The sequence below is a fragment of the Lagenorhynchus albirostris genome, chromosome 4, assembly GCF_949774975.1.
Source record: "Lagenorhynchus albirostris chromosome 4, mLagAlb1.1, whole genome shotgun sequence".
Classification (NCBI taxonomy): domain Eukaryota; kingdom Metazoa; phylum Chordata; class Mammalia; order Artiodactyla; family Delphinidae; genus Lagenorhynchus; species Lagenorhynchus albirostris.
In genome coordinates, this window is record NC_083098.1 from 134461066 (window position 1) to 134479646 (window position 18581).

An 18581-nucleotide genomic window follows, 5' to 3' on the forward strand; every position below is an offset into this window, starting at 1 on the left:
GATGCATATATATGCATCTGTTATGAGATGCAGTATACATATGTAGTTATGTATTCTTGATGAATTGATTCATCATTGTGAAATATGCACAGTGATCCATATTGACTCATCATTATTTATTTTAATTTTTTTTTTTTTTTAATTTTGGCTGCGTTGGGTCTTTGTTGCGTGCAGGCTTTCTTTAGTTGTGGCAAGCGGGGGCTACTCCTCGTTGCAGTGTGTGGGCTTTTCATTGCAATGGCTTCTCCTGTTGCGGAGCACGGGCTCTAGGCACCTGGGCTTCAGTAGTTGTGGCTCATGGGCTCTAGAGCGCAGGCTCAGTAGTTGTGGCGCCCAGGCTTAGGTGCTCTGTGGCATGTGGGATCTTTCTGGACCAGGGATCGAACCCGTGTCCCTTGCATTGACTGGCGGATTCTTAACCACTGCACCCCCAAGGAAGTCCCTCATCATTATTTCTTGTAATGCCATGTCTGATGTTGAAGCCAAAGTTGCCACCTTTCTTTAATCTTTTTACTTTCAGCCTATTAGTGCCTTTATTTTATTTATATTTACTTATTTTATTTTTATTTATTTATTTGCTGTGCTGTGTGGCTGGCAGGATCTTAGTTCCCTGACCAGGGATCAAACCAAGGCCCTGGCAGTGAAAACTCCAAGTCCTAGCCACTGGACTGCCAGGGAATTCCCCAGTTAGTGCCTTTATTTTATAGGAGGGTTTCTTGTAGACATCATATAATTGGGTCTTACTAGTTATAATATTTTTATTCCCTTTTTAATTTCTTTTGTGACCTCCAAGTTAATCAAACGTTTTATAATATTACATTTTAGTTTCCCTTTTGGCTTCTTAGTTATGCTTCTTTAAACTTTATTTTTTAGTGATGACTCTAGCGCTAATAATATGCCTCCTTAACTTTTCTAAATCTTTATAGATTATTATATCATTTCACAGTTTTCTCATCTGACAGTTAATATTTCTTGGCTTACAAATATAATTTATAATTACAAAAATATAGTTCCACTACCTTTGTGCTAGTGTTGTCGTATTCTTTTACATGTATTCTAAGCCCATCTTAAAATGTTATTATTTTGCTTTAAACTAACAGTTGTCTTTTAAGGAAATTGTGAAAAGAAAAACATAGTCTTTTATTTATTTATTTATTAAATTTTATATTTTTGCTGCATTGGGTCTTTGTTGCTGTGCGCGAGCTTTCTCTAGTTGCGGCGAGTGGGGGCTACTGTTTGTTGTGGTGCACAGGCTTCTCATCAGGGTGGCTTCTCTTGTTGAGTAGCACGGGCTCTAGGTGTGTGGGCTTCAGTAGTTGCAGCATGTGGCTCAGCAGTTGCGGCACACGGGCTCTAGGGCACGTAGGCTTCAGTAGTTGTGACGTGGGCTCAGTAGTTGTGGCTCGCAGGCTATTTTCTCTCTGTTTTATACATTAAATTGTGTCTATAAATCTGTCTTTATTTTCACTAGCTTTTGTCTGTCATCTCCATTCTATTCTTAAGCTCATCCAAGTACAAAGTTTTCAGTTCTATAACTTATTTTTTTTGTAGTCTACGTTTTTGGCTGGGATTTCCTATCTGTTCACTCATTCAGACCATCTTTTCCTTTAGTTCATCAAACTTAACTCTGTAATAGTTGCTTTAAAGTCCCTATTGTAAAATCTAACATTTGAGACATCAGGAAGACAGTTTCTGTTGACTATTGTTTTCTTGACTGTGTGTTACATCTTCCTGTTTCTTTTCACATTTTAGATACTAAATGTGAAATGTGTTTTTACTAGACATTTTAGGTATTATACTGTAGAGATTATAGTTTATGTCATCTTCCTCTGAGGAATGTTGATTTTTTTGTTTTTTTGGCCTGACAGCTTGGAATTTTGTGGGCTTGGTTTTATTCTTTGTTAGGTTAGATCTGTGGAAAACCTCTCTAACTTGGTAGAGCTTAGCCTCTAAACCCTGTGTTTCCTCAACATCTTATCAGGTTTTGTGTTAGGCTTTGCTAGGGAATCTAGAGTAGGTCTTACTGTAGGAGGTGGGCCTTACTCTGTAGCCTGGCCTAATTTTTAAAGTGCATCTTATCTTACCTGGATACCCTGGGTGTTGATGAGTGGTTAACAAGGGGTCTCCATTCTCAACTGGGTCTATATGTCATTATCTCCCAATGCTATTGGACCTTTAATATAACTGTTCAGCTCAGTCCCATTGCAGCTGTTTTTGGATATGTGTCAGGGAGTCTTATCCTCTATGTATGTAGCTCAGCCTTCAGCCAAGGACTCACAGGGGTCTGACCCCCTACTCACAAGGGGTATTGCCCCCTCCAACACTAATTATCTCCCTCTTCCTCAGTGCTCTGCTCTATAGATTACATTGCTTCTGCTTCCCTGAATGCTAATCACTACCTTCTCAGCTCAGCAGGACAGCCATGCTTTGCTTGGGCTGAAACTTGCTGTGCTGTGGTTGGGAAATTGTACTGAGAAAAGAGAGCTGGGGTGATTATGGAGTCCACCTTGTGAATTTCTCTTCTTTCAGAGATCAGGATCTTGCATTGCTAGTTATCCAGTGCCAAAATAGTTACTTTATATCAGTTTATGGTTATTTTCGTTGGCAGAAGTAGGCTTGTATCAGTTACTCTATCATATGCAGAGGCAGAAGATCATAACTGTTATATCATAAAATTAAAGTCTGACAGTATTAAGTCTTTGTAAAGAATGGCACAATAGGAACTCACATACCACAGTTGGTGCTAGATTAAATTGTTAGAACCATCTTTTTAAAAAAATTGAAGTATTGTTGATTTACAATATTATATTAATTTCAGGTGTACATCCTGGTGCTTCAGAATTTTTATAGATTATCTTCCATTTAAAGTTATTATAAAATATTGGCTATATTCCCTGTGCTATACAATATATACTTGAAGTTTATTTATTTTATACATAGTAGTTTGTACCTCTTAATCCCCTACTCCTGTCTTGCCCCTTCTCACTCCCTCCCCTGACTGGTCACCATTAGTTGTTCTCTATATCTGTGAGTCTGTTTCTGTTTTGTTATATTCATTCATTTATTTTATTTTTTAGATTCCACTTGTAAGTAATAACATACAGTATTTGTCTTTGACTTATTTCACTAGGCATAATACACACTAGGCCCATCTATGTTGTTGCATGTTACAACCACCTTTGTAAACAGTTTAATATTACTTACTAAAGTTGACTATTTATGCATCCTAGGAAACATCTATTCCATTTCTAAATGTATATGTATACACACAAATATCTAATAAGCATCAATTTCATATCATGTCCAAAATAGTATAATGGATAGATGAATTGTGTCTTTGTGTATAATGGTTTGGTATTTAGCAGTGAAATAAATTAATCATAGATACAGAAATGGGGATGATTTTTTTTCTTTCAATATGTTTTATTCTGATGAAGTTACAAAAGTAGATACAAAATATTTTTTTAAAGTAGTTAACTGACTTAGAAAAATAAAGTCCCTAAAGTTTTAAAAATACAAAATAAAATTTCATGTAAAGAACATTTTAAAATATTTTAGATGATAAGACTAACTTAAACTATTTTCAATGTAGACCAAACATAGAATGTTGTTGTATAATAAATCTATAGCACACTGGTAATCCATTTGGATATACAGAATACTTGTTTGGAATAGAATCTGATAATGAGAGAAAACCCAAGTGAATTTCAATGCAGTTGCTTCAGTAAAATTACTGCGATCACAGGTAATATCAATATCATCCCCCAGAGCCCTTTACAGTCTGAAATATCAAAATCTAATGCAAAAACAAAGGAAGACCGAGGAACTATTATTTTCCCTCTTTGCCAGAAGTGTACAATAGTAAAAAACCAAATCTAGTTACTGAACTGATATTAGGAGGAAATAATGTCCCTGTTGAAGCTGCTTAGTTTGGTGTACCAGCTGGTATTTTCAGGCCAGAATTCTACAGACAGGAGAGACAGCCACCTACAACCAGGCAAGGGTAACACCAGCACCATGACTGGAGCCGCTTAGAAACAAAGAAAGGGGGATGATTTTTAAAGTAATGCTGGTGTACATCAAATAAGAGAATGGTAAAAGGATGATAATTGAAACTAGGTAATGGATATATAGGGCTTCAGTATACTGTTCTGTTTTTGCATATGTTAGAGAAATTCCCAAATAAAAATTAAACTAAAAAAGATTTGGTGAGTGTTATTCATGGAATATATGCAGTATATTATCATATTAAAATATGATTTTATTTACATAAAGTTCAAGCACAGGGGAAGTGAAATATATTGCTTAGGGGAACTTTCAAAGGTGGTTAATAAAAGAACAGTTAGGAAATGCAATGACCTTCACTAAAATCCATATAGCAGTACCTCTGGAGAAAAGGAAGAAAATGTGATTGGGCAGAAGCAAACAAGGAGCTTTAAGGTATTGTCAGTGTTCTGTTAACCTAGATGGTGGTAACAGGTGGTATTCACAGCTATTAATTTTTATACTGTACACATATAGTTCACACTAAGGCGGAATTATTTTAAAAGACCTGGATGAAAGAATTTTGAGAATTTTGGGTTGGCATAATCAAGGGAGGCATTATAGAGAAGGATTAGGCTTAAACTTGGCCCTAGTAATGAATATTCTATATTATAATTAACAAAACACTTAATCTAGGACCCACTGTTTTGTTCAATACTCCTGACCAAAAAAAAAAAAAAAAACCCACAAGAAAATATCTTCCTTTGGAACGCATTCTTCTTGACTTCAGTTTCTCTCTTGTTTTTCATTCAGTCATCCATTTTTTGTTCATTCATTACAGATATCGGAGTACCTGTGAGGTGTCAAGCTTAGTGATAGGCACTTGTGTACAGTGTTGAGGAAAATAAACAGCAAGTCCCTGATGTCATGGAGTTTACAGGTCCAAGGTCCTTTATGTTTCCCCTGTTTGTTGAGCTTAGACTAGGAACCTCCTTTGTATGTTTGATTTAAGGTGTAGACTAGTCAGCCCTAAACAACTGGCTCATTTCTTGCCTTTTCCTGGGACTCTGCTTGATTTATTTTTCAGGTTTCTGTGGCAGAGAAAATTTTTTTCCCACTGCTAAAACAGTGGTTGTAAAATTTGCCCCCTTATAACTTTTATCAGAATTTCCATCCCTTGATGCACGCAAGAGCTTTTCCTTGGTTTTTAGGCACTATCTGGAAATGTACAAAATCAAAACAGAATAGGTAGTCCAGCTAGTGAAGGTAACCAGTTGGCTTGATTTGAAGGGGGAAAATGGAGAAAAGAGAGCTGAGGACAGAAAGTAGCCTCTGGTGCTGTAAGTAGGTGGACTGTCTCTTAAATAAATGTTAAAGCCTTGTGATTGTTGCGAAGAACAGTGATGATGAAAATGTTGTGTCTCAAAGAAAGTGGATTGAAGAGTGACTAAGAATTCAATACTACAACAATGTATGTCAGTAAATGAAAAATCAGATTCTAAAGTATCTCCTTCAAAGATAGTGTTTAAGTTAGCTATTACAATATAAATTATGTAGTTTATAAAATCTGGCCTGTTCCTTCTTTGATGGAATTGCAGTGATGTGTAACACAGATGTATTTTTTAATATCCTGATAAAGATAATTTATGAAAAATACAGTTTGCAATTTTTAAATTACTGTTTCTTGAGTAAAGAAAAGTTGCTCAACACTGATAGGTCTAAGACCTAACTTATGTGTCTTCTCTAATGCACTGGAATTAAATATTATTTGGGAATTGGTTCTAGAGTCCTTGTAAGTTGAAAACTGAGTATGGCCAAAATACTCTTAAAAGTCCTTTAAACGACTTGTAAAATACGTATGTGGTTTTAAACATAGCCCCACATCATAATATGCATATGTAAATTTATCATATATATAGTAATGTAGCAGGATCGTATTTATAAAATATTCGAGTGTTTCACTGTTTGAAGCACTTGAGCAAATTTATGAAGATTCTAACTTGTTGGCTCTTCCTGTTCATGGTCATCTTTTTCCTAAGAGGCTGATTTTTAAAATAATTCAAATTTAGTCAGTGTTTCTCAACTTTTTTTATTCATGAAAGGCTTTAATTATAAAATTAGGTCCTTGAGGATATGGTGAAACTATACTTGTTTAGATACTTTACATTTTAATCTCTTTTTTTTTTTTTCTTTTTTTTTTTTGGCCGCACTGCATGGCTTGCAGGATTTCCCCGACCAGGGATCAAACCCAGGCCCCCGGCAGTGGAAGTGCGGAGTCCTAACCACTGGACTGCCAGGAAATTCCCTAGATACTTTACCTTTTAATGGTCAGGACATTATTAAAATGTATGCATCCTTTTGTTGGGTTTTTCTTTATGTGAATTAACATTTTAGGGCTTAATTACTTCACTGCATATGTTCATTGAGTAGAATGGCAGTTGCATTAAAAAATAACTTAAAAAGTTACTGTAATTGCTGAACAAATATAATCAAATTTCTTTAAAAATGTTACTACTATTGTGATATACTAAAATTGAAGATTGTTTGGGTAGGTGGGATGGGAGCAGGTTGTGAAGTGTCTTGAAGTCTATGTAGGAATTTAGAAAAGGAGCGATTGCAGTTCTTACAAAGAAAAGTGGTATGATCAAAATATGGTTTCGTAAGGTTTAATCTAACAGAGGCATTAGCCTAGGTCAGAGTAGGGGAGGGCAGAAGTTGAGTTAAAACTTATTTATAATAATCCAGGGGTGAAATGAAATGCTGAACCAAAGGGATGTGTATAATATGTATGTGAATTTTTTGAACCACCTGTGAGTTAGTTATAGACACTATGCCACTTTATCCATAAATATAAAGCCTGTATCTCTTAAAAACCAGTACATTCTTCTGCATAACAATAGCTGTCAAACGTAGAAAGTTTAGTCTTGATAGAATGCTATATCTAATATGTAGCCTATATTTAGATTTCTCTAATTGTCTTAATACTGTCCTTTATAACTTTTTATTTATTTTTTGATACCAACTCCAAGAATCACACATTGCATTTAGAATTACATAATTTTAATTTTCTTTAATTTAGAATAATTCCTCAGCCTTTTTTTTTTTTTGCTTTTCATGCCATTGGCTTTTTTTTTCTTTGTCTTTTCCATTATGGTTTATTACAGGATACTGAACATAGTTCACTGTGCTATACAATAAGATCTTGTTGTTTATCCATTTTATGTGTAATTGTTTGCATCTGCTAGTCCCAAATGCCTAATCCAGTCCTCCCCTGTCCCCCCTTCCCCTTGGCAACCACAAGTCTGTTCTCTATGTCTGTGAGTCTGTTTCTGTTTTGTAGATAAGTTCATTTGTGTCATATTTTAGATTCCATATGTAAGTGATATCATGTGGTAGGTATTTGTCTTTCTGACTTCACTTAGTATGATAATCTCTAGGTCCATCCAAGTTGCTGCAAATGGCATTATTTCATTCTTTGTTATGGATGAGTAATATTTTATTTTGTATATATATATATACACACATACATACACACCACACCTTATCCATTCATCTGTTGATGGACATGTAAGTTGTTTCTGTGTCTTGGCTATTGTAAATAGTGCTACTATGAACATAGGGGTGCAGACATTGACATTTTTGAAGAATCCAGGTCAATAGTTTTGGAAAATATCCCTCAGTTTAGGTTTGCCTGGTATTTCCATATGATTAGCTTTAGGTTAAATATTTTTGGCAGGAATATTACATAGGTTATGTGCCGTCTTTAGTATATCACCTCAGGAGACATAATGATGTCATTTGGTTTTCATGTTGTCACTTTCCTTCATATGTCTTCTGCAAACAGATGAAGAAGGTACCTGCTTCCCTTTGTAATTAATAAGTGATCTCTGGAGTAATATTTTAAAGCCGTGTTCCCCAGCAGTATTCACTTAGTGTTTTAGTTTCCATTGATGACTTTTGCTTGAATCAGTTTTACTATGGTGATTATAAGATGGTAATTTTTTATTTGTTACTCCCTCTATGTCAGTTAGCATTCTTCTGTAAAAGAGAACTTTCCATTCGTTTTTTATTTTGTATTTTAACTTTCTCTTCTCTCTGTCTGTTTCTGTCCCTCTCTCTTTTTAATGTCAGTATGGACTCTTGAATGGATACCATTCCATTCCAGTTATTCATTTTGATGTTCAAATGTTTCACATTTGGTCAGGTTAGAACTTTCTCAAGATGGCTAATGTATACAATGTTAGGTCCCCATTGCTTAGCACTTTTCATACCTTATGACATGACAAAATGGCATGCTTGCCTTTACTGGGGGGGTGTCTTTTTTTTATGGTAAAAATATGTATACAGAAAATTTACAGTTTTAACCATTTTTGAGTGTACCATTTCCGCCTGCTTTTTAAATGTGGTCTTCCCTGGTCCTACCCTTGACCTGCTTCTCTTAGAACTTTGTTATCTTGTCCATAAATGAGAGAATTTATTCCCAGGTTTTTAATCATTAACTGTATGCTAATGACATCCTAGTGTCTTTGTGGGCCTCTAGAACTGTAACCAGTAGCTATTAGATTTTCCAGCTGTGTGTCTCGTGTTCCATAGGTATCTCATTTATATTCTGTCTCCATTTAAAAAATTAAAGGAAACCTACCCTAAACCTCTTTTCTATGTTTTTCTAAATTTTGGTTGGATGCCTTAGGAATCCTCATCAACTTCTAACTTCCAACATGCAGTGTGTCACTAGGTCTATCCATCCTTCCCTAACCATCACTACTGCCATGCAACAGTTCTGGTCTGCACCATCTCTCTATGGGGTTTGTATACTAGGTTCTTGGCTCTAGTTCATTCTCTTTCTAGCTTTCCTCTTGTCAGAGAGTAGTCTTCCTCCTTCCTTTCTCCTTTCCTCCTTTTTTCCTAGCAAGTAAGGGAATTTACTACCAGAAGTCCAAGGAGTAGTACTTGCTTCCAGACAAGTCTTTGTCTAGAACTTCAAAGAATGATTTCACATTTCTCTACTCCTATCTTCGGTCTTCTTTCCTCTGTGTTAGCTTCATTTTCAGTCAGGCTTTCTCTGTCAGATGGCAAAGATGGCTGCAAATAGTTTCAGGCTTACTTAATTTTCAAAATAAGTGATCCCAAGGAAAAGAATGCAAATCCTTCAAATTTCTAAAATATTAATCCTACTATTTTCCTATTTTTCTTAATGCTCTTCAGTGCTTTTTTACCTCCCTCAACATAAAGTTCAAATTCCTTGGAAAACAAGAATTCATGATTTGGCTCTTACGTATCTCTCTGTCTTCATTGTGCCACTGCTTTCAGTTTTAAAATTCATAATAAATACCAAGATGCATGTGTTATTTCTTCTGTCTGCACTATTTTTTTACATTGTTTACTTGCCAAACTCCTTTTCATCCTTTAGACTGCAAAACCCAGTTCAGATTTTACTCTTCCCAGGAAATACCTCTTTGATAGTTTTTATTGTCATCCACCCCAGAAAAATCACGTTTTAATTCTAGCTTTTTACCTCATATGTGCCAATTTTTTTTTTTTTTTTTTTTTTTTTGCGGTACGCAGGCCTCTCACTGTTGTGGCCTCTCCCATTGCGGAGCACAGGCTCCGGATGCGCAGGCTCAGCGGCCATGGCTCACGGGCCCAGCCGCTCCGATATGTACCAATGTTTAACTCTTATAGTGAAATGTAATTAATTTGTTTACAAGTCTTATCCACTGATTATTAAGTTTTTTTGGTCCCCTTTTGACCAAGGCAAAGTCTAAGTTTATTTAAAAAACAAAAATTAGACTGACTATAGATTCAATTGGGGTAGACTGTGTAATTCATATCAGCCCTCCTGCCGAGAACAACTGGAAAAGTAGGTAAAAAAATCTGCATGAAAACACAGTAGAGCTAACAATACAATAAAGAATTGTGTGGCTAAAATCTGGAAGAAGGAAATCTGAAGAAGACTGGCATTACAGTCTGCATTTCCCTCAGAGGCATCAGCTAGTTCCAGAAGAAGCAACTGAAAAGCTGAAAAGAGATTTTTTGAAAAACTCATGGAACTAGGGTAATAAAAATTGGTGTTCAGAAACCAGTTGGGGACCTCTAGTAAGCCTTCTAGGCTTTGGGAACGCTATAAAGGCCTACATCCTAGAAAATCAGGGTAACTTAAAAAGATATGCTCTCGGTAGAGTTAGCATCTGTTCATTTTAATCCCTCATTGGATCAGCATGCTGATGCCTGTAGCCACTTAGTTGAAGGAAAACACAAATCCTTTCTGGAGTAAAATATCATCCTAAGCCTCAAGTTTTCAAAAATAATGTCTGCCTCCCCAAAAAAATAATCAGGCATACAAGAAGACAAGATGATATTATAGAAAAAACAAAAGGAACAACAGAAAATAGAGACAGATCCATAGAGATCCAGGTAATAGAGTTATCAGACTTTAGTTATTATTAACATGATTTTTAAAAAGGTACAATGGAGAATTTAATCAGAAGTAGAAATTTTAAAAAGGAATCTAACTGAAATTCTGGAAATGAAAAATATAAAATGAGTGCAATGAACTGGCTTAACAGTAGATAAGTACACGCTGAATACAGAATTACTAAGATGGGTTAAGAAAAAATCAAGAGTGAAGCATGGAGCAAAAAAAGTGGAAAATAAAGAAACTGTTGTCAGAGACATAGGAGATACAGTCCCAAGCTCAAACATACATTTGATTGGATTCTCAGAAGAGAGGAGTGAGAGGATAAGGCAGAAATATTATTTGAAGAAATTATGGCTGACGTTTTACCAAAACCGATGAAAGATATAACAAGAGATAAATTCAAGAGGTCCTATGAACTCCAAAGAATATAAATATAAAGAAAACCACATCAAGGTTATAATTTAAAACTGCTGAAAATAAATAACAAAAGCCAGAGAAAAAGGACAAACTTCTTTAAAAGCATCAATAGTAAGACTTACAGCTAACTTTTCAGCAGAAATAATGGAAGTCAGGAGACAATTGAGTGGTGTAATCACAGTACTGGAAGGGAACTAGTGTTCAGAAATAAAGGTAAACAAATAGTTGAAGGGTACACTTAATATAGGTGAATTTTATGGTATGTAAATTGTATCTCAATGCAGCTGTTTAAAATGAAGGTGAAATAACCAACAGACATATGAAAACTGAGAAAATTTATTTTCAGCAGCTACGCTTTAAAGAAAGTACAAAGAAGTATTTTAGGCAAAGGAAAATGGTTCCAGGAAGAAGGTGAAGGTACAGAAAGGAATAAAGAGCAATGGAAATGGTAAATACATGTGTAGATTTAAATAAATATTGACACTAACCACAACAAAGTTGGTATAACTCTATGGGTAAAGTGGATTTTTAAGGCAAAAAGAATTATTCAGGATTAAATGGGACATTTCATAATCATAAAAGGTTTAGTTGCACCAGAAAATATATTAGTTCTAAACTTGTATGCATTTAATAGCAGCCTCAAAATATATAAGACAAAAATTGATAGGTGTACGTAGACAAATTTATAATCATAGTGGGAGATTTTAATACACCTTACCAAGAAAGATGCAAGATATAGCAAGCAGATGAAAAAATCAGTAAGGATGTGGGAAATGTGAACAAAACAGTTAAGAAACTTGGCTTAATTGACAGAGATGAAATACTGCACCTGACATCTGCAGAATTCACATTCTTTTCAAGTGCACATTAACCCTTATACCATACACAGAAAAATCAATTCTAGATATATTGTAGTTTTAAATGTGAAAGTCAAAATAATAAAACTCATAAAAGATTAATATACTATTTCCATGATCTTTTAGTACAGAAAGATTTACTAAACAGGAAATAACACAATGAAGCAAATGATTGATAAAATGTACTACATTAAAAAGAACTTTTCAACAGAAGATACCATAAAAGAGTGAAAAGGTAAGGTACAGAGTAGAAAAAAGACATTTACAACATTTTGTAAAGAACTCATACACAAATCAATGAGAAAGACAGCTGTATAGGAAAATGAGCAATAGAATTGGGTAGTCATATCACACAAAAAAATTATCCAAATAAAATATACTAAAGGTTTTCATCATTATTAATAATCAGAGAAATACAAATTAAAACCACAATGAGATAACACATCTACCAGAGTGGCTACATATTTAAATTTTTCAAATTTTTGAGATAATTATAGATTCATAGGAAGCTGGAAAAATAGTGCAGAGAGGTCCAGTGTATGCTTCACCCAGATAACCTTGAAAGGTTATCTTAGATAATTAAATCTAATTAAATCTGATAGCTTAGATAATTAAACCACAATATTAAAACCAGGAAATTGATGTTTATTATCACAAATGTGTGTGTATACTTCTCTATCATTTTATCACATGTAGATTCACATAACTACTATAAAAGTCAAGGCACTGAATTATTTTATCACCACAAAAATCTCCCTTGTGCTATTAAACTTACACCCATCTCCCTCCCTTCTGCTATTCCTAATCCCTGGTAGCCATTAATCTGTTCTCCATCTCTATAATGTTGTCATTTTGAGAATGTTATATAAATGGAATCATACAGCATGTTACTGTTTGAGATTGATATTTTTTTAAAATCATAATGCCCTTGAGGTCCATCCAAAATGTAGTTTATATCCATAGTTTGGTCCTTTTCAGAAAGACTAAATTTTTAAAAACTGACAATACCAAGTGTTGATGAGGATGTAGAGCAATAGGAACTTTGATATACTGCTAATGGGAATGTAAATAGGTACAACTACTATGAAAACATTTGCATTTTCTACGAAAGTTGAAGTGCACCACCTGATTCAGCAATTTCACTCCTAGTAAATACTCAATAAAAATATATGTTGTCATAAATCACAGGAATATTTTTGGGATTCATCTCCTAAAGTAAGGGAAATAAAAACAAGAATAAATAAGTGGGACCTAATTAAACTTAAAAGATTTTGCATGGCAAAGGAAACCATCGACAAAAGGAGATGACAACCTACTGAATGGGAGAAATTATTTGCAAATGGTATGACCAATAAGTGGTTAATATCCAACATGTATAAGCAACTCATACAACTTAACATCAAAAAAAAAAAAAAAGAAACCCGATTAAAAAATGGGCCAAAGAACTGAATAAGCATTTTTCCTAAGAGAATATGCAGGTGGTTAACAGGCACATGAAAAGATGCTCAGCATCACTAATCATCAGGGAAATGTAAATGAAAACCACAATGAAATGTCATCTCACACCCGTCAGGATGGCTCTCATCTAAAAGAACACAATAACAAATGTTGGCAAGGGTTTGGAGAAAAGGGAACCCTCCTACACTGTTGGTGGGAATGTAAATTGGTGGAGCCACTGTGGTAAATAGTATGGAGGTTTCTCAAAAAACTAAAAGTAGAACTACCATGTGACCTGGAATTTCCAGTCCTGGATATATACCTGAAAAAAACAAAAACCACTAATTTAAAAAGACACTTGCACCCAATGTTCATAGCAGCATTATGTACAATTGCCAAAATATGGAAGCAACCTAAGTGTGCATCAAAAGATGAATGGATAAAGAAGATGTGGTATACACACACACACACACACACACACACACACACACAATGGAACACTACTCAGCCATAAAAAAAGAACAAAATTTTGCCGTTTGCAGTAAAGTGGATGGACTTGGAGGGCATTACGCTAAGTGAGTAAGTCAGAGAAAGACAAAATACTGTATGATCTCATTTATATGTGGAATCTAAAAAATACAACAAAGTAGTGAATATAACAAAAAAGAAACAGACTCACAGATATAGAGAACAAACTAGTGGTTACCAGTAGGGAGAGGGAAGCGGGGATGGGCAATATAGGGGTGGGGTAATAAGAAGTACAAACTATTAGGTATAGGATAAGCTACAAGGATATGTTGTACATATCCAGGGAATATAGCCAATATTTTATAGTAACTATAAATGGAGTATAAACTTTAAAAATTGTGCATTACTGTATTGTATACTTGTGACATATAATATTGTATATCAACTACAGTTTACAAAAAGGTAAAAAAACATATGTTCACCAAATAAGTGTTCTGTATAAAACATACTTATAGCAACATTATTTATAGCAGCTATAGTCTGGAAAGGACCTGATGCTCATCAACAGTAGAATGGATTTTTGTATTTATCTTTTTTAAAAAAAAATAATTAATATTTTTGACTGCGTTGGGTCTTCATTGCTGCACGTGTGCTTTCTCTAGTTGCGGTGAGCGGGGGCTGTCTTCATTGTGGTGTGCAGGCTTCTCATTGCGGTGGCTTCTCTTGTTGCGGAACACGGGCTCTAGGCATGCAGGCTTCAGTAGCTGTGGCACGTGGGCTCAGTAGTTGTGGTTCGTGGGCTCTAGAGCGCAGGCTCAGTTGTTGTGGTGCACGGGCTTAGTTGCTCCGTGGCATGTGGGATCTTCCCGGACCAGGGCTCAAACCTGTGTCCCCTGCATTGGCAGGCAGATTCTTAACCACTGTGCCACCAGGGAAGTCCCTAGAATGGATTTTTTAAAATTGTGGTTTGATCATACAATAGAGTACCGTAGAGCAGGGATGGACAAACTTTTTCTGTAAAGAGCTATGTAGTAAATATTTTAGGCTTTGTATGTCATACGTTGATTATGGCAACTACTCAACCCTGCAGTTGTAGCATTGGAGCAGCCGTGTACAATATGTAAACAAATGGATGCGGTTGTGTTCCAATGAAACTATTTACAAAGACAAACTTTGGCATTTAGGGGCTTTAGTTTGTTGACCTCTACTGTAGAGCCACAAACTATAGATGAATCTCATAAAGATAATTTTGTGTTAAGGAAACCATACATTGTGATTACTTTTTTATAAAATTCAAAAACAGGAGAAATGAATCTAAAGAATTAAAGTCTGAGTATTGGCTGTCTTTAGGAAGAAAGACAGGGCAGTGATAGGAAGGAGCATGAAGGGTACTTCTAGTGTGCTAGTTATATCATCTTTACTCGAATGGTGGTTCCACAGGTCTGTTCACTTTGGACTTATTGAGATATATACCTATGATTTATGCCCTTCTCTAGTGTGTGTGTATACATATATATGTAAGCGGCGGTGTGTTATACCATACTTAGTTTTAAAAGTTAAAAACAAAACAGAAACGTATTTGTGTTCCCATCAGAATAGAACTGTGTTTATTCATTTTTGGTATATGATAAACATACAATAAATGTTCATTGAAGTGGGAGTTGCTAATAGCAAGCTCTGTAGCAAGATAAGGGACAGTGAAGAGTAATGACTCAATTAGCTTGAAGAGCTTATTGAAGACTTTTGGGAAAGCAATTTTGGTATAGGGGAAGTAATCATTTAAGGCATTTTCATGAAAAGAAGATAGATCCTACTTTAAAAGGCTAACTGGATCTAATAAATGGTGTGAGCTGTCAAGTAACATTCATGTTTGAAGACAGAAGGAAAAGATTGTTTGGATAGCTGTTAAGAGCAAGATGCCACAACTATTTTGTAATGATGATGTTTAATTTGGCTCATCAGACAGATACTTTTGTCATGTCTTTTACCTCCTTACACTCTTTTTAGATGTTAACTCTGTAAAGGGTCATGGGCCAATTAGCACTGAGGAATAGTGTAGATGTGATACAGAGTTTATTGGGGAAAACTTACCAGAAGTAATAGAATGCAAGTAGTCCCTCAAACTCTTTTTTTTTTTCCCACAGCTTCAGCCAGGCTTCGATAGTCTTCATGCATTATGGCCCAATGACCTTCCAGTAGAGAATGGCCTCCACCTCTGTAATGTTTTACATATATGTAGGTCAGGGCAGGGAACATCTATGTGATTATGTAACAAAAATTAGAAAGGGGCCCTAGGGGCAGGGATGGGCCCATTTTTCCTTTGAGCCAACAGCTTAGACCTACGCAGCATCCTTGCTACTAAGCTTATAAAAGGGGTTTGGAAATGAACCTTCAGAGCCATCTAGGTTTATGTTTCATCACATGTTTCCCACTATTAGAAAAAGAGGCAGAAACTTCTTGGACTAGTGTTAAAGATCTATTAGCTTTCTCCAGCTTCCTTACCAGACCACTGGTTCTAAACAAATTTTGTCATTTACTGAATTATCTTCTAATAAATGATTGCTTATTCCAAGCTTCTCATCTTTGCTCATAGTACCTAATTTAGGATGCTTTTCCCTTTCTCTAAATTCTCATTCTAAGGAGCTGCTTTGTCCCATCTCTTCTGTGATGCCTCCCTTATGATCTCAATTCTTATACCAAATACTATCCACTTTTCATACACTGTCTAATATTATTTTTATGTGTGCATTTCTTTCTTTCCATCTAACTTGTAAATTCCTTAAGCGTAGGGAACATGAATTTGGATTACTTTGTAACCTCTATAATACTCTACTGGTCTTGTGTGTAAATGCTCAACAAATAGTTAATGATAAGAATGTATGTTCTTATAATGTATTTTAATTATAAAATAGTCATAATATTTTAGGGTTCTTGATGCCTCTTTTAAACTCTGAATATTAATTATTATTAAGTATAATGCTAGATTCTTTATTAGAACATCTTTTCTATTCGGTTGCAATCAATTCCTGTTTTTAAAACTCATTTTTTGAGATTATATCGATTATTGTCTGTTGGTTACTCTATTAGCCAGTTTAGTAATTAGATTCCTCCATTCTACTTCAGCAAGAAGTTGAGAACTTTAAGAAGCTAAATCTCATTAGTAAAGAGCAGTTTGAAAACCTAACACCTGAACTTCCTTTTGAGCCAAACCAAGAAGTTCCTGTAGCACCTTCACAGTCCAGGCAAGGTATGTAAATCTGCTTTTGTGTAAGTGTCTGAATAATATTAAGACAGTTCTAAATTGTTTTTAAAGTTTGCTTCTTTTTTATTTGTGGAAAACATTTAGATATCTGGTAAAAGACTAGAATTTTAAAACTCAACTTTTATTTATTCTTTGGTGAACTTCAAAACATTTTAGAGACTTAAAACTACAGATTGTAAATTTGGTAAGACAGCCATGTAGTAAATGATCATAGTTGGAAGCCCATCTTAACTCTTGGTGAATAGGCAGGTAATCACAAAGGTGATCCAGGAGTTGTCTATTATAACACCACCTCATGCTCAAACCCAAACGCTTACTTAAAAGTAGGCTGAATTGGTTGGTTTCTTTATGTGTCTCTTTTGACTTTGAGATTGCTGGGAATGCTTCTCTTTGCAAAATAAGGAAAAATTTTCACTCACTTGCTGATTCCTTAAAATATACCACTAGCATCATTCTTTTGCTTTAAGGCCTTATCTTTGTGTGAAAGTGTAAGTACATTTGGGCGATTCGTAAAATTGAATCTGACATTTTCAGGCAAGTGTAACTGATTTTATTATAGTTTTTCCTGAAGGCAGGTTAAAGAAAAACTTTTAATTTGGAAAACTTCAGACATATACAAAAATAAAGCAAATTGTATAATGAAACCCCATGTACCCATTACCTACCCATTAGCTGCTTTATCATCTCATAGCCGATTTTATTTCATCTTGACTCCACTCATTCTCTTTACCTCCCACTTGGATTATTTTGAAACAAACTCCCAATCATATTATTCATATTTTTTCATTCCTAAATATTTCTGTATGTATCTTTGATAAGATAAGGACTACCTATTTTACACATAAATCAGTACCATTATCACATCTAAAATTAACAGTAATTCCTTAATATAAAATATCTAATTGGTGTTCAGATTTTCTCATTCATCACTTAAAAAAACAATCAGAATCCATATAAACTCCAAACATTGCAGTAGGTTGATATGTCTCTTTTAGTGTATAGGTTCATACTGTTGTGTTTTTTTTCCCTTGAACTTTATTGTTGTAGAAACTAGATTGTTTGTCCTGTAGAATTTCTTACATTCTGGACTTTGCTGATTGCATCCCATGGTTTCATCCAACCATTTTCTGGTCCTGAATTTTCTTTAACTGTGATTTTGATACAGAGGCTTGATCAGATTGAGGCTCATATTTGTGCAAGAATATGTCATATGTTGTGTTGAATACTTATACCAGGAGGCACATAATGCCCGATTGTCTCTCTTTGGTGTCTCTCTTTGATAATCATCGCTTGAAGGTTTATTTCACAAGGGGCTTCAAAATAGTGATAATTCTATTTTCATAATTCCTTCTTAATTTAGTAGATTACTTCCATAAGGAGGATTTCCCTTGACTATTTGTTTTTCCTGAGATAGAGTTCTTATAGGAAAGGGAATAAATGCTTAATTCTTTCACTTTGTTTACTAGTTTTCAAAGTAATGAGCTGGTTCTCTACATCTTTCTTTGCTGACCAATGAGGAGATTTTTTGGGTTTTTTGTTTTATTTTAAAATTATCACTATGATCAAAACTATTAGAGCTCATCAAAAAATTTGGTAAAGTTGCAGGATATGAAATTAATATACAGAAATCAGTTGCATTTCCATACAGTAGCAATGAACTATCAGAAAGAGAAATTAAGGAAACAATCCCAATTACAACCCCATCAAAAAGAATAAAATACCTAGGAATAAACCTACC

The 18581-nt window shown here is 34.8% G+C and overlaps 1 protein-coding gene across 4 annotated transcripts in view; it reads left to right on the plus strand.

Annotated features, from left to right (window-relative positions):
* The window catches only part of LARP1B (La ribonucleoprotein 1B), a 127855-nt gene that overhangs the window by 57396 nt on the left and 51878 nt on the right, over window positions 1–18581 (plus strand). For all 4 annotated transcript variants that reach the window (XM_060148700.1, XM_060148701.1, XM_060148702.1 and 1 more), the window contains one exon: window positions 16705–16828. In XM_060148700.1, coding sequence (XP_060004683.1) covers window positions 16705–16828 — 124 coding nt within the window. The remainder of the gene's footprint in view (window positions 1–16704; window positions 16829–18581) is intronic.